At 30.3% G+C, this 26,848-nt stretch overlaps 2 protein-coding genes across 12 annotated transcripts; both read left to right on the plus strand.

The window, feature by feature from the left end:
* The first annotated feature begins 811 nt into the window (after positions 1–811).
* LOC111711410 (tetratricopeptide repeat protein 8-like) lies at positions 812–16,987 on the plus strand. Its single transcript, XM_023485761.1, is given in 19 exon segments — positions 812–943; positions 1,714–1,764; positions 2,219–2,317; positions 2,877–2,952; positions 4,355–4,423; positions 4,985–5,065; positions 6,003–6,075; positions 6,139–6,180; positions 6,270–6,317; positions 7,481–7,563; positions 8,010–8,084; positions 10,916–10,995; positions 11,923–12,014; positions 12,546–12,604; positions 13,063–13,125; positions 13,690–13,786; positions 14,437–14,486; positions 14,812–14,917; positions 15,303–16,987. Coding segments are annotated over 19 exon segments (1,506 nt in total). The 3' UTR covers positions 15,433–16,987.
* Positions 16,988–17,412: 425 nt separating this feature from the next.
* LOC111711413 (uncharacterized) lies at positions 17,413–25,186 on the plus strand. 11 transcript variants are annotated; one of them, XM_023485775.1, is made up of 16 exons: positions 17,415–17,475; positions 18,496–18,519; positions 19,565–19,588; positions 19,651–19,734; positions 19,852–19,989; positions 20,436–20,507; positions 20,802–20,942; positions 20,979–21,038; positions 21,099–21,128; positions 22,159–22,243; positions 22,665–22,738; positions 23,023–23,067; positions 24,044–24,125; positions 24,795–24,868; positions 24,930–24,964; positions 25,079–25,186. In XM_023485775.1, exons 1-15 carry the CDS (start codon positions 17,421–17,423, stop codon positions 24,956–24,958), a joined length of 1,017 nt encoding a protein of 338 aa, XP_023341543.1. In that variant the 5' UTR covers positions 17,415–17,420; the 3' UTR covers positions 24,959–24,964; positions 25,079–25,186. The 11 variants fall into 11 exon arrangements, with proteins under 11 accessions (XP_023341541.1, XP_023341543.1, XP_023341535.1 ...); XM_023485767.1 differs by having other exon boundaries at positions 20,802–21,038; positions 25,067–25,186; XM_023485766.1 differs by having other exon boundaries at positions 20,802–21,038.
* Positions 25,187–26,848: the final 1,662 nt, after the last annotated feature.

The following is a 26,848-nucleotide window of genomic DNA, read 5'->3' on the forward strand; positions in this document are numbered from 1 at the left end:
AAAGTAGAAACTTTTCCATTAGTTATTAATTCATCATTCAATCAAAATCAAAATTACTAAAATTAGTAAGTCTAAATCTAATGAAGGAATTGAGTCTTTGCCACAAACTAAAATTTTCCTATCGGTATAACTTTGCAACCCCGTAGACCTTAGATATTTCAAACTATGAATTTTGGTAGATCAATAAATTTGAGTTTGAAATATCAAAGTTTTACTCCATCCAGTAGCAGAGATATTGGGTTTAAAAAATCTGAGTTTGCTACAAAAACTCATTTCCTTTACGTGTTTTTGGTTTGGTATACGCGAGAAGTTAGTGTTTTTAGAATACTAAATATAAATAATTTTGTAAGTTTCCTTTCTATCTGTATTTCTATTTCAACCCATTTATCTATTTATCTATTTATCTATTTATCTATTTATCTATTTATATCTATGTATCTCACTCCGTTCTGGCCATGAGGAAAGGTCAAATTCAACTTACATTACTGGCACAAATTTGCGACCTCGTTGCTCCTCTAGTTTAGATTTTAAGCACAAGATTGAGGAAAGACAATGTTACATATTATGATTTTAAAATATTTTTTGTTTTGTTTTTCTCAATACCTCTCCAATGAGAGGAGTTAAGTAAAAAAAAATTCTATCTGATGTGCATTTTACTTTAGTTTGACGTGATCTATCTATCTATAATGTATCTATATATTTATATCAATCTATATATCTGTCTATTAATCTGTTTATCTATCCATCTATCTATATATCTATTATCTATCTATTAATCTATATGTCTATCCATCTATTTATCTATCTATATATGAATGTATAGGTTGACCCTGTCTGGCTAGCCCTGGACCTATATAGAAGGAAAAGATGGGAGAAATGTTCTGAGATCTGCTCTAGGATACTCGACAATAATCCATACGACGAGATGATCTGGTCTCTCAAGGTTATTAACTCAATCAAAGGAATTATATGTCTTTGCACAAACTCTGATTTTATAATCCCTGTATCTTTGCAACCCGATGGCGGATAAATATTTCGAATTATAAATTAAAGATCAGTTAATCTAGTTAAAATATCTACGGTTTACAATGTCAGGTTTCAAAGATATTTGGGTTAGAAAATTTGAGTTTATTTCAAAGATTTTTTCCCTTGCATTTTTAATATATTTGCAACCTGATGGTGTATACCCTTCATATTATTTCTGTTAGAGCTCAAAATGTTAAAAATAAAGTTTACATAAACAGATTTCTAAGATTTAAGGATAAGAAAATAAGAATGAGGAAACTGTAGTAAAAAAATAGATTTTTACCACATTTTTATGCTTCATTTTTCCCAGTTTATGGCTGGTCTAAAACAGTCGAGATATACTAGAGATTTTTAAACTAGTTTTTCTATCCAGTATTTATTGCTAGGGTTTTTTATCTGGATGTTGAAATTAGAAAATTATCAAGTTTTATTAAAATCTTTTATTTGATTATATAGCATTTAATAGAAACCCATTTAATTCATCTTAGAGAAATTTTTGATAATTTTCAATTTGCCGAAAAATCCACCAATGGTTTAAAAGTTCTGCAAGTTTTTAATGTAATAATCATAGTTTGCCAGTTTTGCTCCAGATCTGACGACCCAGCAATCGAAACNCACAGCTGGCTTTTCTAAACCATTAAATCTATCATGGAAGAGTGGTCTTATTTTTAACAATAGTATTTTTAGACAAGAGCTTTAACAGAACAAGTTCAGCTTGATGATATAGAGGCAGATGAGGTAAATTATAGATAATTCATCCAACTAAACCAATGTTAACCCACTTTCTTACATTTCCTAAAAATCTAAAGTCGACACACAGGGTTACCCATAAAGGATGAAACTGTAAATTCGAGCCAAAACTCTAAAAATATGACGATTTGAACTTTATTTTTGGTTTCTGCATTCAATTGAGTAACTTGATCGTATACTAAATGGTCAAGCACAGATATAAGCCATTTTTGGCCTACAAGGAACCCTGAATGCAAGAAAAGGGACAAAAATATTCCGTACAATCGGGTCTGAAGTCTTATCCTTTGTGGGTAACCCTGTATTTCCGATATTGAGTCGACTTCTAAAGTTGTTTTTTACGAACTAGTTTCAAATTAGTATTATATACTAGTTCTCTGTTTGCTGGGTAAGGAAGGTATAGTTGATGTTGTATTTAGGAAGGTATACTTGATGTTGTATTCAGGAAGGTATAGTTGATGTAGTTCTGGATGATAACACTATCAGAGCAGTTCCAAGGCCTGGAACTTCACTTAGAACAGCAATTGATACAGGTTCATCCCAGGTACTGGAAACAAAACTATGCAGGGGGTGATCATTTTATGAAACATGGAGTCTCTATAAACATGAGAATCACTTGACGTGACGGCTTTCAAATAGTTTTGCCATAGGATTTTTTCATGAACTCAGTTTTAGCTTTGCATTTTGATCCAGTCAAAACATAAAAGACCTAATACTGAAAATCTAGGAATTTCCAAATTGGGAATTGACAGAAAAGATAATTTTGTGGAGATTTCAATAATATTGAATAGAATCAAAATACCGCAGAGGCAATTTTTTTTATCAATGTTTTGGAAGATGACTTTTAAGTTGTTTGTTTATTCCCATATTGATTAGGACATATTTCGGAGCACAAGAAATCCAAACAGTTATCAGTAATTACAACACATTTTTGAACAATAACCGTTTCTCATTTACCCCCCAGAATTAATAGTCAATATTGTCGAAATTGGGATAAAAGGGTTTAAACCATTAGGTTGCAAAGATTAAAGGATTAAAAAATCTAAGTATGAGTTAAGGGCCTTTATTTTTTGGATCATGCATACAACGGATTTTTTGTTAAGGCATTCAGGCCTTCCAGTTCTTCAGGCAGACCGATGAGTGGAGTAGCTAGGCCGGGTAGTCAGGCAGGAAGACCAGGTATATCGTTAATACTTTGTTTTACTTCAAAGGTTGTCCTTCAACACAACCAATTAATTTGATAGATTTGGTACAACTTATAAACGAAAAATACAGCCTAACATATTGAATGGTTAAACATTTTTTTATACTTATTATATTTTTATTATACTTATATATACTTATTATTATTCATAAATAAAAGATGAATTTTAAGTTTTCTCTAAATTGTCAGTTTTTATTGCAGACATTTGCAATAAATGCAAAAAAAGGATTTTTCATTGACAGAATATACTCCTCTTACGGTTAATCAGAGACCCTGGTAAAATCAGTAAACTTTAAGTTTAAAACGCATTTTTACCTATTAAATGTAGATTTTTTGCATTTGCAAGTTGATACGTATTTATAGGGCTAGGTACTATAAATTAATAAAGAATAAAAAGTCTTCAACGCTTTTTTTCAGAGATTTTGTGAATGTGATTTTCCGCTGTAGACAGATGTACTTCCTTGTAGTCAGTTTTACATGTGCTTGTAGTGATACTTTTTCAATAAGGATTCAATATTTAGCGATTCATTAAAACTAACTTATTACTGTCAAACAGTTTCATTTACAATTATAACTGTCTAATTTCGGTTATATAAACTTGGCTTCTTTAAAGAAATTGTAGATGAAGCGCCTGCAACAAGAACCCCTTGAGATTGAATAATTGAAAATAAAGGCACTGTAAATCAAGCAATAAGAACCCCCTATGATTTGATTTATCGATTGTAAAGGAACTCTAGATTATGCACTATATAAGAACCTCTACGACTTGATTTATTGATTGTTAAGGAGCTGCAGATCAAACTCTAAGAACTTCTAGGTTTGATTTATTGATTGTTGAGGAACTGTAGATCAATCGCTAAGAGTCCCTAGGACTTTATTTATTGATTGCTAAGGAATTGTTGATCAGCACTAAGAACCCCTGGTTTTGATTTATTGATTGTTTAGGAACTGTAGATCAAGCAATGAGAACCCCTGGGACTTGATTTATTGATTGTTAAGGAACTGTAGATCAGGCGCTAAGAACCTCTAGGACTTGATTTATTGATTGTTAAGGAACTGTAGATCAGGCGCTAAGAACCCCTAGGACTTGATTTATCGATTTTTAAGGAACTGTAGATCAAGCGCTAAGAACTTCTTGGACTTGATTTATTGATTGTTAAGGAACTGTAGATCAGGCGCTTTGAACTTCTAGGACTTGATTTATTGATTGTTAAGGAACTGTAGATCAGGCGCTAAGAACCCCTATGACTTGATTTATTGATTGTTTAGGAACTGTAGGTCAAGCGTTATGAACCTCTAGTACTTGATTTATTGATTGTTTAGGAACTGTAGGTCAAGCGCTAAGAACCCCTAGGACTTGATTTATTGATTGTTAAGGAACTGTAGATCAGGCGCTAAGAACCCCTAGGACTGCTTCAACTGCAAGACCAGTTTCAGCAACTTCAGGAATCCTTTTTCAGAAATATTTATTGTTGTGATTTGTGAAAAAAACTAATCAAAATTCATAAACTCTAAATGGGTCATATTTGCTCTTTTTATTTTATATATTTTCATTTTGTATTTATTAAACTTTTAGAATTAATTTATTTTTTCAAGGTCATACTTTCTTAAACATGATTCTAGGGAATTCTGGTGCTAATTCAAAAATGTTTATTTTTATTTGTTGAATTTATCAAAATGAAACAGGAAAATTAGCTAAATTTGTCAATAACATTAATTTATATAATAAAACAAGACATTCATATATATGTTGCCTGTAGCCGGCCAAACGGCTGGACCGAATGGGCTGAAATTTTTGTGGACACTCATGGGTGGCCACTGCCAGGGGGTATTACAGGCTAAAAATAATTTTAAAAAAAATTTTCACAGGCAACGCTGGGCCCTAGTTTAAAATATGTAGAAAAAGAAAGGGTTTCATGTTACATCAACTTAAGAAGATAAGATTATTACTAGAAAATAAGCCGCAAAGCTTAAGTATTTTAAATTCTTAAAATGGATTTGTTCCAGGAAGATTTGTGAGGCTTGGAACAGCTTCAATGTTGTCCCAATCTGATGGCCCTTTCATAAACCTGGCTAGACTTAATATAGGTCAAAATAAACATGCATAACTAGTAAACGTTGGAAAGAAAGTCGTCTGTTTTTAGTCTTTACTAAAAAGAAATTTGTATTTGCAGTTGTAAAATTCTAAAAATGTGCACTTGACATTTTAAGAAATTTATCAGTTAAAAGTTAGTACAAAAATATCAGGCTAGATCTGAACCACTAGATCCCATATAGACAAGGTCAAAAGTGGAGATGGTCAGCCCTGTTTTCATTGTCTTTCAACCTATAGGTCGTTGTACTTTGTTTGTAGGTTGATTGTTAACAATAATAATACAAAGTATTTAGCGATATTTCCAAGAAAACGATTGAAGAAAAAGGACTTCCTTTCCGCTTTAAAATGATTATTATGCCTAGTGTACAGGGTAGGCGATTATATCAATACAATGAGGACGACGTTCGATTTCATATATTTTATATCAAACTCTTACACAGAATGGATCATGGATGCACATAAACATAGACATTAAGAGAACCTGTCAAAACGTTTTTTCTTTGATTACTTCTTAACTTGTAATTCAAAAAAAGCTTGTTAACAATCAAAACCAAATTTAATTAGTCGTTTTCTTTAAATTTATATAATCCCCTACCACTACAGACAATTAGTTAATGATCTATTTATATAAAGCTGCAGCACATGTTTGTATGTATTTATGTATTTTTATGCATCCTTGTTAGTGGGTACTGGGTCCCACTAATGTAAATCTTCATTTTTGTCGGTCAAAATAAAACTGTTATCAAGTTTCATTACAAAGTTTTGGGAAAAACAATCGTTTTGAACGATTGCAAAAAAATGAACGAAATGGGTGGATCTTACATGAACAATGAACGAAATGAAAAACGCCGAAAGCGCCCATCTCTACTTGGAAAAGTGTCTTCACAATTTACTTGAAAAGTATTTAATCTAAATCTTATCTTATTGTAGGAAAATACTCCGATAGACCTGCTCTTGCCAAGCCCTTGTTCGATTATATCTTCTATCATGAAAATAGTATAAGGTATATAAAGTTGATATTTTTTTGCACATTTTTTTTATAAATTTTTTACTTCATTTTTTTCAGAGAGGCAATGGAACTGGCATCACAGGCTCTGCAAGCTTCAAAGTAAGGTTTAAAAAAATCAAGAAAATTAATTTTCAAATTAATAATTTTACATTAAAGTAATAAAAAAAAATTTGATCAACTTTGTATAGATATGAAGATTGGTTCTGGAAAGTGGGCATGGGAAAATGTTATTTCAGGTAATTTTTGGACTTCTTTTTTTTGCATATGTTGAAACACATTACATGCTTTTAAACTCCAATGTTTCTACAAATTCAAATCTTTGTAAATTTCTTAACGTGATCATTAATTGATCTTTCTTCACTTTTTAATATATACATTTATTATATTAACAAATTCGCACACAAAAATATACAATTCATACAAATAAACTTATACATGGATATGTATCTGGATCAAGTTTATTTATAAGTTTAAATTTAATTTAGAAGATTTTTTGCCACTATATTCATACAAAAATATACAAATTTTGCAAAAATCGATAACATTTATTACATAAAATATTTATACTTTCAGAAATTTCATAGTCCCCAAGTGACTTGTGCAATGGAAATTTTATGTTGGACACTCTGTACAAATTCATAATCATTGTATCAATGTATAATTTATGTACAGGGTGTCCCAATAAACATGGGAATTTAGTGACGAATTAGATATCGTCTTTGTTATGAATTACCATTGTAATACCTGATTTCAAAAAACACAACATTATTATGTCTGCTAGAGTTTATATTAAGAAAACGGTAAATGGCTGTAAAGATGTGTTTATAATATCTCCGCAAGATAAACAGTGAAGACGGACAAGTTTACTCTGTTTGTATACTGCAATTTTTCTTGTTTTACTAAGTACAACCGTATGCAGTCAAAACATAAACAAACAAATTGTAAACATAGCAGACGAAAATCTTACGGATTACAGCTTTCTCGGTATCACTATACTAAATCGAAGAATTATTTAAAAAGACGATATCGAGTTCGTCACTGAATTCCCATGTTTATTGGCACACCCTGTATGTATACTTTGAATAAGATGTGCATATTTAGTTGGACACCCTGTACTGTTTATTATAAATATAGTTAGGGAATGTTTATTTGGACACCCTGTACTATTTCGATGTATATAAAGTAATGTTTTTTATGTCCAATCATAACTCAGGAACCTCTTGACCGATTTGCCTCAAATTTTGATCGGGGAATAGAGCCTCAGGAATATTCTTAGTTTGGTTTTAAAATTCTAAGTTAAGTAGGTTGACTTTAAAGAGAGAAAAATAGTTTCCAGACAAAGCTTGGTCCCCAAGCTACTATTATATATATTTTTATATATTTATTATTTTATTTCTAGGTTGGGTATGTTCAGAGATGCTGAATCCCAATTCAAGTCTGCATTAAAGCAACAGCCAATGATCTCAACCTACCTTTATTTAGGTGAATTCCTTGTAATAATCTAGTCTTTTTTGTATGTCCGATCATAACTCTTGAACTACCTGACCGATTTGTCTCAAATTTTGATTGGGGAACTGGGCGGACAGTGGAACCACGTAAATTAACTACGTTTGAAAATTATAAGAGTTGAGCCTAGGTTTACTATAATAAATAAAGTACAGTTTACATGCAAAGCAGAGATCCCTGAAAGCTAGTACGAGTATAAAAACTTAATCTTTGTTTGTCTGGCTGTTTGTATGTCTGATCAAAACTCATAAACACCTTGACCAATTTGCCTCAGATCTTGATTAAGGAACTCGGCAGAACCACTGGGAATGTTAATCAGACATGTCACTCTATACATGAATCAGACATGTCACTCTATACATTAATCAGCCATGTCACTCTATACATGGAGTGCCACTAAAATTTAAATTGTAATATTTCAGCAAAAATATCGTTGAGAATGGATCAACCCTTGGCGGCCCTTGAAGTTTATAGAACCGGACTTGATGTATTTCAAGGTGACATTTTTAATTTTAATAAATATTTATGTAATCAAATATACAGTACACTTCTTTTATAAACAAAGATATAGTGGTTCCTAATGCATCTTCTTTAAACAAATCTGCAAGGTCCCTCCCAAAACATCTTTGATTTAGTCAAAATGTCATAAAAGTTATAGGGAAGTTTCGTTGATATTTGTGGTGCACCTTTTTCCAACTCTTAAATCAAAAAGTTCTTTTTATCTTAGCTACCTTGAACTACTAAAAACAAATATTTGTGGAACACTAAAATTTTGTTCGTTTTACATAACTTACCGAAAGCATTTGGATGTTCAAACATATTGTTCAAAATTACAAATATAATGTTCGAAAATACAAATATAATGTTCAAAATTACAACTATAATGTTTGAAATTACAAATATAATGTTTAAAAAAATAAATATAATGTTCGAAATTACAAATAATGTTCGAAGTTACAAATATAATGTTCTAAATTACAAATATGATGTTCAAAATACAAATATTATGTTCAAATCTACAAATATATTGTTCAAAATCACAAATATAATGTTCGAAATTGAAATTTTTCTAAAGTACGAATATTTTGCTTAAAATGTGATTGAGGAATAGAAAAATTTACGTTATTTGAAATAATGTCTGAAGTTTAATAATACAATCAAATTGAGAAGGAAATTGTATAACATTTTTATAGTTAATCGTTGCAATGAATTTTTTCAAATGAAAAAGAAATAATTTATTTTTGTTTTGGTTTCATGCATGTTTACTTTTCAGTTTCACATTTCAACTTTAATTGTTGTTTTATTCAACTTAAATTTGAAAACAAGAAACATTGATTACAACAAAGTTTGTTTAAAAATATGAGAGGAAAACGAGAAAAAAGCATAAATTAAAATATGAAATGACACCATGAATGAAAAATGTGCAAACTGCCTTTTTGCTATTACATTTAACAAGTTTTTTGGTATTTTAAGAAGATCTATTGATGCATTCGCAATGCAATATTTAGTCCATAGTTACACTAGGTTCGAAGATTAAAGATTTGGCTTAAAAACAGTAATTCGTTCTTTATTTTCGGAGGAAAAAGTTCTTAAATTTTTCAAATGTTCATGAAAAAATCACCTTAAGATTTGTTTTTTGACATTTTCATTAAAATCCTGTATAACCTTTAAATATGATGAAGAAAAAATTCTTGTTTTTGTACCTCATCAGTATAGTTCCTCTTACATTTTATTTAAAGTTCTGATTTCAATCCACGTACCTCCTTCTGTATTTATGTTTCTTTTTACATTTTAGTATATCAGGTTCAGAAGATAGATAAGAATTCAATTTAAAATGATATAAGTGGGGTTTTTGAGACAATTTTTTAAGAGGACCCCAGCCATAAAGAGGGATGTGTAATTATTAACATATGTCAGAAAAAGTGAAATTAACTTATGAAGATTGATTTTCAGTCATGATTAATTTAGGAAAAATATAAACGAATTCCATTTTTTAAGTTACCTCACTTTTTAAAAAGAAAAAATATTTTGTTACATTATATCTAAACGTTTGAACTATCTGTGCTGTACAATAGTTAATAATTCCATGTTTTCTGTTTAGATCAGGACGGTGTAAAGTACAAAATTATGTTGAACAATAATAATAATATTATTTAGCATTTTCTAAGATTCATATATTCTCTGTAGATGTCAAACATTAAAGGAACTATTCAAAGGAATATAGTCTTTGGAACAAAATTAAATATTTAAACCTCAATATCTTTAGAACCGGATGTTGTAAACCTTTGATATTTCAAACTCAGATTATTTGATTTAACAGAATTCATAGTTTGAAATATCTAAGGTCTGTAACATTTGGTTCTAAAGATATAGTGATTAGAAAATCAGAGTTTGTGGCAAAGATTCAATTCCTTTGTATGCGGGTTGCATTATGGTTTAGGTTTCGGAAAATCTCACCAATGAAAGAGAATTTTGAAGGTGTCAAAGATGACGAAAGCGGTTGCGATTTTCTAGAATTCTAGATTTCTAGATTTCCTAGAGTTAAAAGAAAAGCAGCAAAGTATTCGATGAAGGGCTACAACAAACACAAGTCGAGAGCTAAAAGCTTATCTTACTCAAAAAACTGATCACAGTGATGTTTGACATAAAAATAAGAGGATTTAAAAAAAAGTTAAACTTTTTCATTTTTTCCAATTTTTATGGGATTTCAAAAAAATTTCTAAAAATAAAAAAATACACGATTTCAAAAATATGTTCTTAAAAATCTTAATTTTGGAAAATGTCCTTAATTTTGCTCTTAATTTTTGGCAAAATTTTGTTAAAAAATCTTAAATTTAAGAACAGCGTTCTTAATTTTTTGCAGGGTAAGGGGCATGTTAGACGTTTTTTTGTTAACATTAGCAAATAACTAAACTGGAATGTACTGCAGTCAGTACAACTATCCGTTTCATTCATTGATATTCATTCATATTTTTATTTAACTACAAAGCATGAGATATTACAAATATGTAAGTCTTAAAAGACGCACACACATGATGTTTCGGCCCCCTGACCGAACTATACAATCATATCATGTGTCTATCTAACTATATAAAGTAATATTGTATTGGTTTCATTTTACCACCCCCAAAGAAATACAATTACTTTTTATCTAAATGTACAGTGTTAGATAAAATGTTCACAATCAACCACCCTATGAATTTTCCTATAGGGTGGTCCGATGTGTACATCTGGGGGAGATCAAGAGATAAGCTTTAACTCTTCGTTTCTTTTCTCTATGACTATGAGTATGATTTTGACCATTGGTAATAATAGTTAAATTATAAAGGTGATGTACACTTGCTGACCGGTGTGGCTAGAATCCAGGAAGCTTTAGGAAACCTCTCATTGTCTGCTAAATATTACAAGGTATAAGTTAGGGTTATATTTAAACCGCGGCTCAAATATGGTTGGTTTAACTTAAAATTGTATCAAGTTTTTTTAAGATTTAAGCTGGCGCTTAATTGAAACCGGTTTTAGGTGATTTGAGACGCGGCTTAAATTCATTAAATTCGGACACTGTAAACCATAATCTAAGCAATATTAATGAAGATCTTCTTGTTTTTCTAAAGAATTATAATTTTCGAATTGATATTACATTTTTTCATACAAAATATATCATATTTATACTTTAGTCTCTACTAAATCATTTTTAATTGTTAAGTTTCTAAAATTCTAAACTGTATAATACATATTAGTCTGTATTGAGTGCTTGTATTCTAAACTGTATTCTATATATTACTCTGTATTGACTTTAGTGCTTGTATTCTAAACTGTATTCTATATTATAGTCTTTATTAAATGCTTGTATTCTAAACTGTATTCTATATATTAGTCTGTATTGAATACTTCTATTCTAAACTGTATTCTATATATTATTCTGTATTGAATTCTTGTATTCTAAACTGTATATTATATATATTCTATATATTAGTCTGTATTGAATGAAGATTCTACACATATTGAAGCTATTGCCTGTATTCTAAACTGTATTCTATATACTAGTCTGTATTAAATGCTTGTATTCTAAACTGTATTCTATATATTAGTCTGTATTGAATGCTTGTATTCTAGACTGTATTCTATATATTAGTCTGTATTGAATGTTTGTATTCTTAACTGTATTCTATATATTAGTCTGTATTGAATGAAGATTCGACACATATTGAAGCTATTGCTTGTATTCTAAACTATATTCTATATATTAGTCTGTATTTAATGCTTGTATTCTAAACTGTATTCTATATATTAGTCTGTATTGAATGTTTGTATTCTAAACTGTATTCTATATATTAGTCTGTATTGAATGAAGATTCTACACATATTGAAGCTATTGCCTGTATTGGGATGAATCACTTCTACTCTGACCAACCTGAACTATCTCTCAGGTAAATCAGTCCAGACAGGGTTATCCACAAAATATAAATCTTGAACTTGAAATCCGGAGGTTGAAACTTAAATATTAGATGGCGTAAATCTACTCAGATTTATTGGACTAAAATTTTGATTGTAATACATTCGTCGTCGAATATATCAATACAATGAAGACAACTTTCGATTGAGGTTTTTAATTTCTACCAAGCTTTCAAATAGCATGGATACACATAAACATGGAAACAAAGAGAAGCTGTCAATTAACAGCTTCTCTTTGTTTACTTGTAAACTTTTAATTTGAATACAACTTAGTTATTAATTAAAGCTTTAATAGAAAAGTCGTCTTCATTGTATTGATTTAAACCCCGACAGTATCTGAAGGAATGCATAAGTTCGGAGAACCTTTACTTGTTAAAAAGCACGAACAAACAGTTTAATCTTTTAGATGTTAAATTAAATGTTATGATTAGAATCATGAAAACTCCAGAAAAAAATTATTTTGAACTTTCTTATTTCTTAACTTTTTCCTAAAACTTTACTTTTAGGTTTTATCGTCGTCTTCTGCAGATGGGAATAGTTACAGCAGAGCTGTATAATAACCTAGGTAAATAAATATTATCAAACACTTTTTGTTTTTTGTTAAATTCTGTATTCTTGAAAACTGAAATGATTAAACGCCTTATAGTAATTGAAGGAATTGAAACTTTAACTCAAAAGATCGATGCCTCAAGCCCTGTAAAATATGATTTGACGATTTGATAATTACATTGAGTCAATAACAAGTTAATCAAGATTTGTATACGGTGGTAGGCGATTTATATCAAGCTTTTAAACAGCATGGATACAAAAAAAAACACGGAAACAAAGAGAAGCTGTCGATTAAAAAATTTCTCTATAATTACGTGTGAACTTGTAATTAGAAAAAAGCTTGTTAACAATTAAAACTTAAATAAAAAGTCGTCTTCATTTTATTGCTTTAATCGCCTACCACCGTAGTTTTTAGCTAAACCATTGTTCATTAATCTTTTAAATGCGTTTTTCTATAAATATTTATTCGAAAAGGTTTATGCTGTTTCTTTGCACAACAGTATGACATGACAATAACATGCTTTCAGAGAGCTTTAGGTAAGTTATTTTATAGTGGTATGTGATTTTATCAATACAATGAAGACGAATTTTATATTTAAGTTTTTATTGTTAATAAGTTTTTTCGTTATTACAAGTCTACAAGAAATCAAAGAGAAGCTTTTTTAATTTTTAAATAAAAATAAATCGAAAGTCGTCTTCATTATATTGATAAAATCGCCTACCGCTCTGTAGTGAAATCATTTTGTATTTTATGTCTGATGGAAAAAATAATCTTCAAGAGAAGGGTGAGGGGGGGGGATATACTTACATTTACCTGTATTGTTTAGCTCTGGTGAGAGGGGGGAATATACTTACATTTACCTGTATTGTTTAGCTCTGGTGAGGGGGGGAATATACATATATTTACCTGTATTGTTTAGCTCTGGTGAGAGGGGGAATATACATACATTTACCTGTATTGTTTAACTCTGGTGAGAGGGGGGAATATACATACATTTACCTGTATTGTTTAACTCTGGTGAGAGGGGGGAATAAACTTACATTTACCTGTATTGTTTAGCTCTGGGGGGGATTATACTTACATTTACCTGTATTGTTTAGCTCTGGCCCAAGATGAGATTCTGGGGGAAGTTTGGTACAATATTGGACATATTGCTCTGGGTATAGGAGATGTTAACCTGGCTTTTCAATGCTTCAGGTCCGTTTTAAAGGGACTGTAGACAGTATTTCAAGTGAACCTCCTTTTACGGAGTGGTTCCCTTTAATTCTCTAAATGATTAAGAATGCCGGAGCTTTTTTGTTTTATAGCTAGAAGTTTAATACCCGTAAACTCATGTTTTCCCAACGCTAAAGAAATTGAGTCTTTGTCACAAACTCAAATTTTTTATCTTTATATTTTTGCAATCTGATGATGTAAATCTTTGATATTTCAAGCTTAGGTTATTTAACAGACTTCATGTTAGAAATATTTAAGGTCTTCAACATTGGGTTGCAAAATTCAGAGATTAAAAAATCTGAGTTTGTGGCAAAGACTCAAATCCTTTGAAGCTACTAAAATAAGGATACCTTGGTCAGATAGAGGTTTAAAATATCCCTTTTGACTCAGACACGTATGTGTGACCCTGTACAATGTACAATGAATGGTCATGTACAGTCCATAAAAAGAAACGTAACTATTGTACAGGATTACTAAGGGTGAGAATATAATGACGACATAAAACTTATAAGATCTTATGCCTTCTGCATTAACCTGGTCTTTATAAGCTAATCTTAACGATCTATGACAAAGTGTACTGCTGCAGGGATCATGGATTTAAAATATCTTATTTATAAATTAATATTTTTTAGACTTTCATTGGCTGCAAATAACGATCATGCAGAGAGTTATAACAACTTAGGTAAGATTTATTCAGATTACTATCAGAAGATTTTTGTGGTGAAGTCTATATTTTGGCTACTCTCTCTCTAACCTCTTATTTTCTTAATCGTCCAATTTTCTGTGGATATTGTTAATCTTGCACAATTCATCTTGAAATCCAATTTGGACACTTTAAATGCTTGATCCCACAAATAAAGGTATGCTCATCACTGGATATCTAAAAGGAATGAAATCAATTTGTAGATCTGTATAAAATGGAAATCAATGTTTGATCTCGAGATTCACAACGTAAACTAGTTGAAGGGTTGTAATAATGTTAGAAATACAAATTATTTTTATTTCAGGAGTTTTGGAAATGCGCAAAGGAAGAGTTGAACAGGCGCGCGCATACTTTCAAACCGCGGCATCCCTCGCACCAACCATGTTTGAGGCACACTTTAACTATTCAAGGTGGCCATTTTGAATTCTCAATTAGAAAAATTAAGTGAATTTTAAAATTATGATTTTTATAAGTTTAACAATAAAGTGGAACCAATGAAATTGTGGAACATGAAAAAGACATTTGAATAATCATATGTATTTTTGTTGTTTTTATAAGGCCAATAGTTCTACCAGCAGCTTGAAAAACAAATTATTAAGCTTGAAATGCTGCATAGACGCTGTGCTCCATATTGTCATATTTAAAATCATAAATTTAGCCTTAAAGCCATCTTCCTATCACAGTATGAACCCACTGTACTGAGTACATTCAGCGTTGTATTTGACTTGATGAATTTTTTAAATGTTTTTTTTCTAAATCATGAAATTCAGGCTTGATAAAATATTTTTTTTCTAGTTTGTCTGAGAAGACGGGAGATCTGCAGAGCAGTTATATTCTGGTTCAGAAATCTTTAGCCAGCTTTCCACAACATGCAGATAGTAACGATCTACTAGCACAGCTAGAGAAACATTTCCAACATATGTAATCACATTTCTAACATATGTAATCAGCCAGGGAAACATTTCCAACATATGTTATCAGCTAGAGGAACATTTCCATCATATATAATATGCAATAGAAACATTTTCAACATTTGTTGTCAGCTAGAGAAACATTTCCAACATATGTAACCTGTTAGAGAAACATTTCCAACATATGTTATTAGCTAGAGGAACATTTCCAACATATGTTTTCAGATAGAGGAACATTTCCATCATATGTAATATGCAATAGAAACATTTTCAACATTTGTTATTAGCTGGAGGAACATTTCCAACATATGTAATCAGCCAGAGAAACATATTCAACATATGTAATCAGCTAGACAAACGTTTCCAACATATGTAATCAGCCAGGGAAACATTTCCACCAAATGTAATCTGCTTGAGAAACATTTCCAACATATGCAATCTGCTTGAGAAACATTTCCAACATTTGTAATCAGCTAGAGAAACATTTCCAACATATGTAATCAGCTAGAGAAACATTTCCAATATATGTAATCAGCTAGAAAAACGTTTCCAACATATGTAATCAGCCAGGGAAACATTTCCAACAAATGTAATCTGCTTGAGAAACATTTCCAATATATGTAATCTGCTTGAGAAACATTTCCAACATATGTAATATGCTAGAGAAACATTTCCAACATATGTAATAAGTTAAGAAACATTTAAATGATTTTAAGAATTCTAATTGCAAAATAACCTTTATTAAGATGTCTGTATATAATGGCATGATTCTAATAAGTTGAACAACTGAAGTTTTGTGAGAAATATCCGGGAAAAGCCGGGTACCATTTTAAGAATTAAGTGAATAACATGTTTGGAATTACATTACAAATGTTAATACTAAACATCAAGTTTAGATGTTGACCTAGGGCTACAGAATACTACGGGTTCTGGTAAACCTGCACCAGGGTACGCTTACATCCAGGGTTTATCAATAGAACAAGCTTTTAGTGGACTAAACAGACGACCCCAGGCGTGATTGATATGCGTATCGGAAGGCGAAGTGCTAAGGAGTGGGATTACGTTGGACATGGATCAACCCTAGCAATTTTCTTTAAATAAATTAATAAATAAATAATGTTAAGTGGTATACACAATATGTGTTTGTAAACAGTAATGCCTATAAAACTGTGGAATATGAAGCCGACCTTAAAACTAGATTTATAATTTCAAGTAGTCAAATATATAGTAAACAGCATTATAGCATGTGTACGCAGACCCACTTTATTAGTTGATTTTCTAGCGACTGCATAAATTATTTAAACATGATATACTTAAAATATTGTTTAAACGTCGCCTTCCTTTTCCACAGTTTTATGAGTCTTACTGTCAGACTTTTCCTCACTATCACTAAATAAAATAATAAAAACATTCACAGAATTTTTTAAAAAATTGTTTTAGTGAGAACAATTTATAAACAATTGATCAGGTAGCGTTAGGACAATTTTAAATGAAGCTCTATATTTATTTTTAGAGTATCCCAAAAATGTGTAAATTTTTTTTATATAGTTTGTATTGGATATCTGGATTTCTTTAAATAATATTTGGTGAAATAAACTTCTTTGTTTGTATTCAACATTTAATGCTTTGAAGTTTATTAAGTTTATTCTAAAAATGCATTTTAGTGAGAATATTAAAAATTAGTTTTATCGTGATATTAAGAGATTAAACTCATACCAACCAATGAAACAATTACGATAAATAAAGTTTGAACTGTTCACTTTTCGGACTGAGCCCTAGTCACTATAAATTATCTTTAGAAATAGTAACTAATCTGAAATTTAAACTTTCTAAAATTAACAAGATAAGGTTAAAATATTCCAGGCGTTTTCAAATGCCATCAAAATTATCTTAACAAAGTGTATGCTCATGTATTAACTTTTAACATTAATGTTTACCATGAAATAAAAATCCAACAATTAAAAATGAAAAACTCGAAAATGAAAGCTTTTTTAGAAAGAAAATGAGTTTTCAATTTTTCTTGCTACTTGGAATATTTACAGGACATTTGATTGAAGGTGAAGTAATCATTATTAAGATATTTAAGAAGCTTACATCTTATATTAACTAATTAAAAGAAACTATATTAATTGAAATGAAAATCTTTACAGGATTTTAAATAAATATTTAATATTTTGTTTTATTTTCCAAGTCGGTCTTTTTTTGTTCACATTTGGAAATTACACCAACGTTAATAATATTATTCATAACAAAGACAATATTAATCAAATAGATTATCAAGTACAATAGGTGGCAACAGAGAAATGAACCAATTATACATTACGTCACAAGTGTCAAATAGAACAAGAAAAACTAAATTGTCTCGCATTAGTTGACAGGTTTTTCAAGATTAAATAAAAAAGTGTAAAAAAACAGAAAATGAAGAATACATTTAATTGCACTTATTTTACTGTAAGATAAGCACTTTATTATAAAATAATCACTATTTTTAACAATTTTGTCGGCCACAAAAACTGAATTGACAATTGTGACGTCAGAATACAGCTGTACTGAGAGTGAACGCATTCTACGTTGCCATCTATTGTACTATTTGATAATAATATATTTTTTTTCATTTTGAACTAAAGCAACTGTTTAAAGCACGTTTTGTAACGTAAAAAAGCAAGCTCTAAACAACACAAAAATTGAAAATGGCTGGAAAGAGCCTCAAAGAAAACCAAAAATCTCATGTAACCTTTTTTGACATTCTGAAAGAGCGCATCAACATTTTCGTTATTTATGCCATTTTTCCTTTTACGAATTTTACTGCAATTCGCTTTATTTGCAAATTATTGTTTTATTAACGTTTGTCAAAATTAAAAAAATATTTAAATTATTTCCATGACTAAGTCTAAAGTACAGTTTACAAATATTATTAGAAAGTAATGCAAATTGGAGAAAATGTTTCAAAAGGAAAAAGTGCTGACATTTTAAAATAATTGTCTTGATGGGATTTTGATTATGCGTATGCCGCTGACCTTTTGTAAATAAAAATACATTTTAGATTTTGCAAAATAAAATACATATTTTTTTATTAGCTAAAGTAGGCTCCACTATGCACAGTAAGAACAGATGATTTTAAAAAACTAATTAAATTTTTATAAATAAAAACAATTTCAGATTTTGAGAGTGAGAACTACAAGAAAACTATAGAATAGGAAGACGACATTATAGCAAAACTTAAGAGTGTATTTGATTTTGTTACAAGGCAAATAGTTTTTCTATGTAGTATTTTATTAAATCACTTTTAAGTTAATTGGGTCTGTTTACACTGCACTATGTCTGCGTCTCATCTTCATTGGACAAAGGCATAATTTCTAGAATAAAAGTCTTCTTCCTATTCCAGAGTTTTCTGCTTCTCACTGTAAATTAACTATTTGATGAATTACTTTAAAGGGAGTGTTCGCGAAAAATGAAAGGGGGTATAGGCTTAATGCGATTAAAAAGCGCTTTTGATCGCTAATAATCTTACTTCTAACTGTTGCGTCTATAAGGAGAAAATTGTTAACGTCTCATACCGAATTACTTAGCGCCCATACAAATTCAGAAAATTGCAACATAAGACATTGACCGTAAAAAAAATCAATTTAATTTCAAACAAATCATTCAGATATTACAACCTATAGTCATCGATAATCTTTCGCCACATTTGTATATAGTTAATACTTTATAATATTTTTTAATTAGTTTGTTTTGAATTTGATTATTTCTCTTGCCGCTTGCGCAACTATCTAAGAATGCCGCGCACCTCTCACATTTTTCGATATCCGTAAAGACGTTTTCTAAAAAAATAAAATATTATAAACTATATACAAATGTGGCGAAAGATAATCGGTGACTATAGGTTGTAATATCTGAATGATTTGTTTGAAATTAAATTAATTTTTTTACGGTCTTAGTTGTATGTTGCAATTTTCTGAATTTGTACGGGCGCCAAGTTATTCGTTAAGCGACGTCTTTAACAATTTTCTCCTTATAGACGCAACAGATAGAAGTAAAATTAGTAGCGATCAAAAGCGCTTTTTAATCGCATTAAGCCAATACCCCCTTTCATTTTTTGCGAACACTCCCCTTAAATAATTCTGAAAATTTTATTTTTTTCTTTAGAACCTGTATTTGCAGACTCTAATGGTAAGATTTTTCCTTTTAAATTTATTTTAAAATTATTTCATTCATTTGCTTGAATTGTATAGAAGTCGATTCTACAGTGCACCACAACATCAGCACAGAATCTCTTTTGGGGGAATCTTTAAATGAAGATGGTACAATAGAACTAGGGATGAGCATGTTTTGTGCATGTCTGGTTTACCCAAAATTGTTTATCAAATTTGCTAAAATTAAGTAATTTAGATTTTGTAAAATGAAATATGCCAAATATGTCCATCCCTAAACAGAAGATGGGGAGCCTGGAAAACCAGAATCACGCGAGGAAAATTTAATATTAACTAAGTCTTCATTGAAAGATTTAGACGAATCTGAATCTTCCACGCACAGCATAGATCAAAGCAAGTCAGAACCAACATTAAAACTAGGGAAGGATCGTCTATACATTTTTGAAAACGAACAACTGAATGGTCATTTTTAAAAGAAAAATATCGTTTTAGTTCGTATTTCATTTACGGAGGTAGGTCGTTTTTACTTTTTGACCCTTCGTTAACAATCGTTAACGCCCTTTTTTAGACAAAATACATTTTTTGGTCAAAAAACCCTTAGATCAGAAGAACCTAATGTCAAAAACATCTCTCGATACAAACAACAAACATGAGACAACATCCATAAACTCATCTTCCTGAAAATTAATTGAAATTAATTGTCTTAAAACTCATATTTATTCATTACCGACATGTTTTCAAAAACGATCGGCTTTTTAAAAGCTCTTATTTTTAGGTCTTTTTTAAGTTCAAAACGACTGGATCGTTCGTTGCGACGACCCATCAATTTTTCGTTCGTTTTTTAAACGATTAACAACCCTAATTAGAACCATTCTCCCAAGCTAAAGAGGAATCTGGAGCTCATCAAGCCATTCCGATAGGAGAGAAGCCTGTTAAAGGCAATGTTAACGTAATGTTAAGTGACAGGTTATGATTAGAGTGGAATACCCGATTCGCAAGAGTACCTAATCTTGAAAAGTATTAATTTCGTTCGATTTTTCGGATGCAAAAATCTGCAACAAAAACTATTGAGAACCCATAAGTAAGAATAATCATTTTTAAAGTGGAAAATAAAATATCGCTCATTCTGCTTTGATCAGAAAATGGTTTGCAGGGTACTGTTGTGAATCGGACTTGCTACTCTGTAAATGGGGGGTCACTCACTACGAATTACGTTAACAGCCCCTTTAAAGTCGAACATGAGTCAGCTGTTGAAGAGACGACAGTTTTAACCCTTGATACAGCTGTTGAAGAGACGACAGTTTTAACCCTTGATACAGCTGTAAAAGAGACGACAGTTTTAACCCTTGATACAGCTGTGGAAGAGACGACAGTTGTAACCCTTGATACAGCTGTGGAAGAGACGACAGTTGTAACCCTTGACAAAACTGAAGAAAAACATGAAACTACAAAGAAAGGAAAGTCGGCAGGTAATATTTTTTTAAAAGATCTTTTTTATTACATAAAAATGTTTAAGACCCGTTTTTTAGGGGGAGGACTTGCTTCAAGAAGAAATGAAGGTTTGTTATTCTTAAACTATAGAAATAGAAAAATAATGGTCCTTTAATGGGCGTTTATGACCCTACATTTATTGAGGGCATGCAAGAATCACAATGAAACCCTTGACACATTTAGAAGCTAAAGTCGTTTACTATCTTAAAATGTGTTTAAGTCTGTTAATTTCTCCATTGTTGCTAAAGCAAGATATGCGAATGTTACTTTTTTAGAGTAACCACGAATGAAATTAATCAGTTTTCAAGAAGAAAAACATGGTTATCTAATATATTCTTGACCATTCAAACCTTTCAAGGATACCGTTGCTAGTCGGACTTACCGTTTTATCAATGGAGGCTCACTTGATATTACGTTTTTAGTCCCTTTAATATATCTATAACATATATACATGTATTTTGAATATTTTTCTGGCAAAATAATTTCGAAATGTAGATAGTGTTGACAAACGTTTTAATTCTTTATCAAAAAGTTAAGTTTAAAGTTTGCTTATATTATATTATGCAATATTTGTATCCAAAAGAAGCTGCAGTCCCAAAACGATTGAATCATCATGAACCAAAACCGAAGCAACACGAAGCAAAGACGAACCAAACACGAACCATAACGATCCAAACACGAACCAAAACGATCCAAAAACGATCCAAAATTGAACTAAAACGAACCTAAACGAACGATCCAAAATTGAACCAAAACGAGCCAAAAACGAACCTAAACGAAGCAAAAACTAACTAAAATAGACCAAAACGAACCTAAACGAACAGCAACGAACCAAAACAAATTAGAAACGTACATTAACGAGCCAAAAACGAAGCAAAAAGAATCAAAAACGAGCCAAAATGAACCAAAACGAACAACAACAAACCAAATCAAATCAAAAACGAACATCAACGAACCAAAAAGAAGCAAAAACGAGCCAAAATGAACCAAAACGAATCTAAAACGAACAACAACGAACCAAAACAAATCAAAAACGAACATCAATGAACCAAACACGAAGCAAAACAAAGCAAAAACGAATAACAAGTCTAACTGTAGATGGATTGAATGAATGTGTTCTACTGGAAGACGACTCCTCCATGCCAGAAGGAGAACAAATTTCTTGTACTCCAACTATATTCAGGCAATTAATTACAAACAGTCACTTGCATTTATCAAAATGATTTAATTAATTTTATTCAAATGAGTTTACTCTTTATGTTTTTATTATTTATGCCAGTAATTCTTTTGCATTGGTTTTGTTCTGTTTTACTTTATATGATTTGATTTGATTTGATTGAGGTGGTTTAAAATATTTTATCTTCATTCAATTTAATATTTTTTCATATTAATAACTCATTCCTTAGCAATGTCTTTTTCAGTTGGAATTTATTTGATTCGATTCGTAAATTTTGATGCTTTGATATTATTTTATTAATTTAATTTTTTTATAGTAAAAGAAAAGATATGAAAGAGTAAACCAAAAAATTTCTTGGTAAAACTAAAAACAAATTGGTTAGATTTGAATTGACATTATTTTATTTTTGTTTGAATTATGATTAAAGAGGGTTTGGCGTCACAGATGGACCTGCCATAAACGAATCCTTCTGCACCTGTTTAATGGAGGGCCCTCATCGATGTAAGTTAAAAAAAGTTTTAAAAAAAGTTTTGTTAAAATTTTTTTTTTTATTTAAATGTAAAAGCTGCCTTTAATGGTCTAAATTCAATGCCCTTTTTATATTTCAAAATGGAAAAATTACAACAAAGATGTTTCTTTGGTATTGAAAATCTAAACACTTATTTCTTCAGGTCCATGTTAAAACTAGCTTTTTACAAAGGAATGTCATTTACTCTCAGAAAAGTTTTATTGATTCTAATATATCTGAGAGTAAATGTCACAAGTACAAAACATATTGTTTTTAGTTCAACTTCAGATGAGCTCAAAACTTGCAGTTGGAGTAACAGAAGGTAATTTTGTTAAACAATAATTGCAAACAAGTTCAACAGATACAGTTAGAGTATCAGAAGGTGATCTTGTTAAACAATATTTATAAACAAGTTCAACAGATACAGTTAGACTATCAGAAGGTGATCTTGTTAAACAATATTTATAAACAAGTTTAAAAAATACAGTTAGAGTATCAGAAGGTGATCTTGTTAAACAATATATATAAACAAGTTCAACAAATACAGTTAGAGTATCAGAAGGTAATCTTGTTAAACAATATTTATAAACAAGTTCAACAGATACAGTTAGACTATCAGAAGGTGATCTTGTTAAACAATATATATAAACAAGTTTAACAAATACAGTTAGAGTATCAGAAGGTAATCTTGTTAAACAATATTTATAAACAAGTTTAACAGATACAGTAATTTTGATATTACACGTAATTTCAAGTATCCTTTCAGTTATGGAGCTTACCATTGTAATCACTAAACATGTCTTGAAGCAAAAAAGATGAAGATATTCTCTTTATTCTTTCTGAAAAATTACAGTTTTAATTGTTCTCTAATTGAGTTCAATACATTCTAAAATATAAAAACGACGATATCGTCCTCATTGACGTTCAGATGAAGGTTAAAAGGCCGGAGGTCAAATTTAAAGAATTTGAGCCGCAGCTCAAATATGGTTAGCTCCACTTAAAATTGTATTGAATTTTTCAAGATTTAAAACGGTTTTTGGCAGATTTAACCCGCGGCTCATTTTCATTAAATTCGCGGACACTGGTATACTTCTTTAAATCTTTATTTTGAAGGTTACGTTGATTACATGTACCAAATGAAGGTGATGATGAATTTAGGGTACATCATGTTTTGCATTCTGTAGTCTCTAACGGACGAAGAGTCGTGCTAGTGCTTGAAATGAATCTGAGTTTTCTGAGTTACAGTGAATCGTCCCTTTAATAAAACAGAATTTTAAAAAATTGATAATTTTCTTTAGATGCTAAGTTTTGTATATTTACTGAAGATTTCTCCAAGATTCCAACAAATCAAGAAGTTCCCTGTACACAAGTTATACTCAGGTAGGGCTGGGCACGTTCCAACTTTTTCTAGCCGTTTCGTTAACGGTTAGTTACAACCATTAAAAAGAAAAATTTCAGTTAGCTGTTAAAGTAAGAACAAAACTTTTTTTTCGTTAACGGAATTTTCCGTTTTTTAAATCACAGTTTTTTAATTATCTCAATTTTATTAACGGCATTAACGGAAAATTTTCTACAACCGTGAACGACTCTATCCGTTTATGGTACTATTGAAAATAAAACGAACGAAATGGGTCGTTCACGAACGATGAACAAACGAAATGAAAAAGTCAAATGTGCGCATCTTTAAGTATACACTGTTAGAAACCCCTATCGTTTTGTCTGAAATATTTAACTACCGAGAACGTAGAAATTACGATATTTTATTTTGAATTAACTGTTCGGGATAAATCACAAACTTTTATAAACCTAACATTATGTTGCAAAATGTTCAATATTAGTAACAAAGCAAATGAGCTCGTATAACTATTTTTAAATGGTATTTTACTTTTGCAAGTAAATTTTTCAAAAAGTTGCGTTTCTTGCATGGTGAACTTGTCGGTAAGCAGTTACTCACGTTTAGTTTGTCTTTTGAAATACATCATATTGCTTAACTTTGGCCTGTATTTAATATTTAATACAAAATACCCTAATTTTTTTTCTTTTTTGCAGAGCTTTCTCTGGTCAAACAACTGAAAATGTTGAAAACATGAAATGTACTTGTTCTTTGAAACCAAATGGAAATGGTATGTGTGATATTTAATAGATTTTTTTTATGCAAATTTTCTTTAATAGAACTTTTTTCAGCCTTTTTAAGCTACAGTCATGGATTCTAAGCAAAGGTAAACCTCTAGTACAAAAGTATGTACAGCATTAAAATGAAGCAAGTTTAAAACATTTATCCATCTATTTATAGTAAATATATTTTTTTCATAATTTTTTAGAATTTATTTTAGGAGAGGATCTGACCTTTTTTATCGTTCTGCAGGAATATAGAACCAATAAATGATAGTGAAAAAGTTGTTAAATATATAAAAATATACAAATATACAAATATTTCATTAGTTTCCAATTTCCCAAGTTACGTTTCCCGAAAAAAAAAACATAATTGTCTCTTAGTTAAAGACCAATTTCAATCAATTTTTAAATCGTTCGTGAATGATCAAGTTAATAAACGATTTAAAAGTACGTTAACGATTTAAAATCGTTCTTTTATCTTTTTTGGTTAAAAAATCGTTGTTTTTATTTCTTCGTTTGTATATTGTTCCTTAATTTTTCTGAACGACGCATCGTTAACGAAAATTTTTATTCGTCCAGAAATATTTTGTTCATAAACGAAAACGAAACCCATCTTTAATCCTAAAAAACGAAAATGAATGGATAAAAATGATTGCCAATCCTATTTCTAATAATCTTCAACTTTAACAACAAAATTAACAAATCTTATTTTTGTTCCTTTGTTTCTTTTCTCAAATTGTTGAATAAACAAAAATTGTTGCATTCTAATTAATCTAAATCTTTCACTTTTGATCAGTGTTTCAAGGTTTCATTGAAGTTTAATTTCTTTAGAATTTTAAAATCTGTCAAGAATATACTCCGAGCTAGCAAGTGAAATTAGTATAGTTAGAATGTACATCTCCAATGACTCCATTAAAAGAGAGAACTAAACGTTTTACTTCGTGGATATTCATGCAGACGAGAAATGGAGAAGAACTTCACTTATTTCTTCAACGAAAACGACACTATCCTTTTTTGTTAATAAGTAAAAGGTTACCGTTGTTAATCGACCAGTAACTTTTTTCATGGGGAGCTGACTCATTTTTTCATATTCCCCTAAACAACACCACATTGGTCAATGAACGATGGAATAATCATAATTAACCCTTTCGCACCGAGGTAGAAATGCGATGTGGTGTCGTTTTGGAGGCAAAAAAACTTAAATTTTATTCCATAAATGTTAAATTTACGTGATTTGCAAAGGAAAAACGCATTTTTAATTTTTAGGTAACATTTGTGGGAGTTTTATAGAATTTTTCTTTCTTTATATAAGGGTGAAGTGAATATCATGGCCTCTCAGTACGAAGGGGTTTCAAACAAACGAGGATCGAACAGATTTTTAATTAAAAACAAACTATTTATTCTCGTCAAAATGCATTTTTCCCCTGTTCTACGAGAGACTAGAATGCGTAGATCTAAAAGAGAAAGAGAAGAACAAAACCAAATGTATGATCAGATAAAAAGAAGATACAACGGTCGGAGAAAAATTTCACTGCTCGAAAAATGTTAAAATTTTTTTATTTAAAAATAAATTGTTTAAAAACCTCGTTAAAGATCACCACATGCTAACGTCCAAAAACATGCTCAAAAATGCAAATATTTCATTCAAAGATTTTGACACTTTTCAGGGATCAACTATAATTAATTAACGACAGAAATGTTACAAATTGTATAATTCATGGAAAATTGTTAATTTATAAAAACGGAACGAGACTCGATAACAATCCACATCAAGGCCGTCGTCAACGAGCGTGCAACGAACTATTAAAACAAAATTAGAACGTTCCAACAGTTCCTTTTAATCATTCAGGAACTAATTATTTGACTTAAAAATCAATTTATAATTGCTAAAATATATAATCTCAGCTTAAAGTTCAAAGGTTTACGAAATAGGCTGCAATGATATATAGGGATAGCGGCAAATATTCGCTGTTCAGCTCCATGAACTA

Source organism: Eurytemora carolleeae, unplaced genomic scaffold (assembly GCF_000591075.1).
Source record: "Eurytemora carolleeae unplaced genomic scaffold, Eaff_2.0 scaffold1163, whole genome shotgun sequence".
NCBI classification, from domain to species: domain Eukaryota; kingdom Metazoa; phylum Arthropoda; class Copepoda; order Calanoida; family Temoridae; genus Eurytemora; species Eurytemora carolleeae.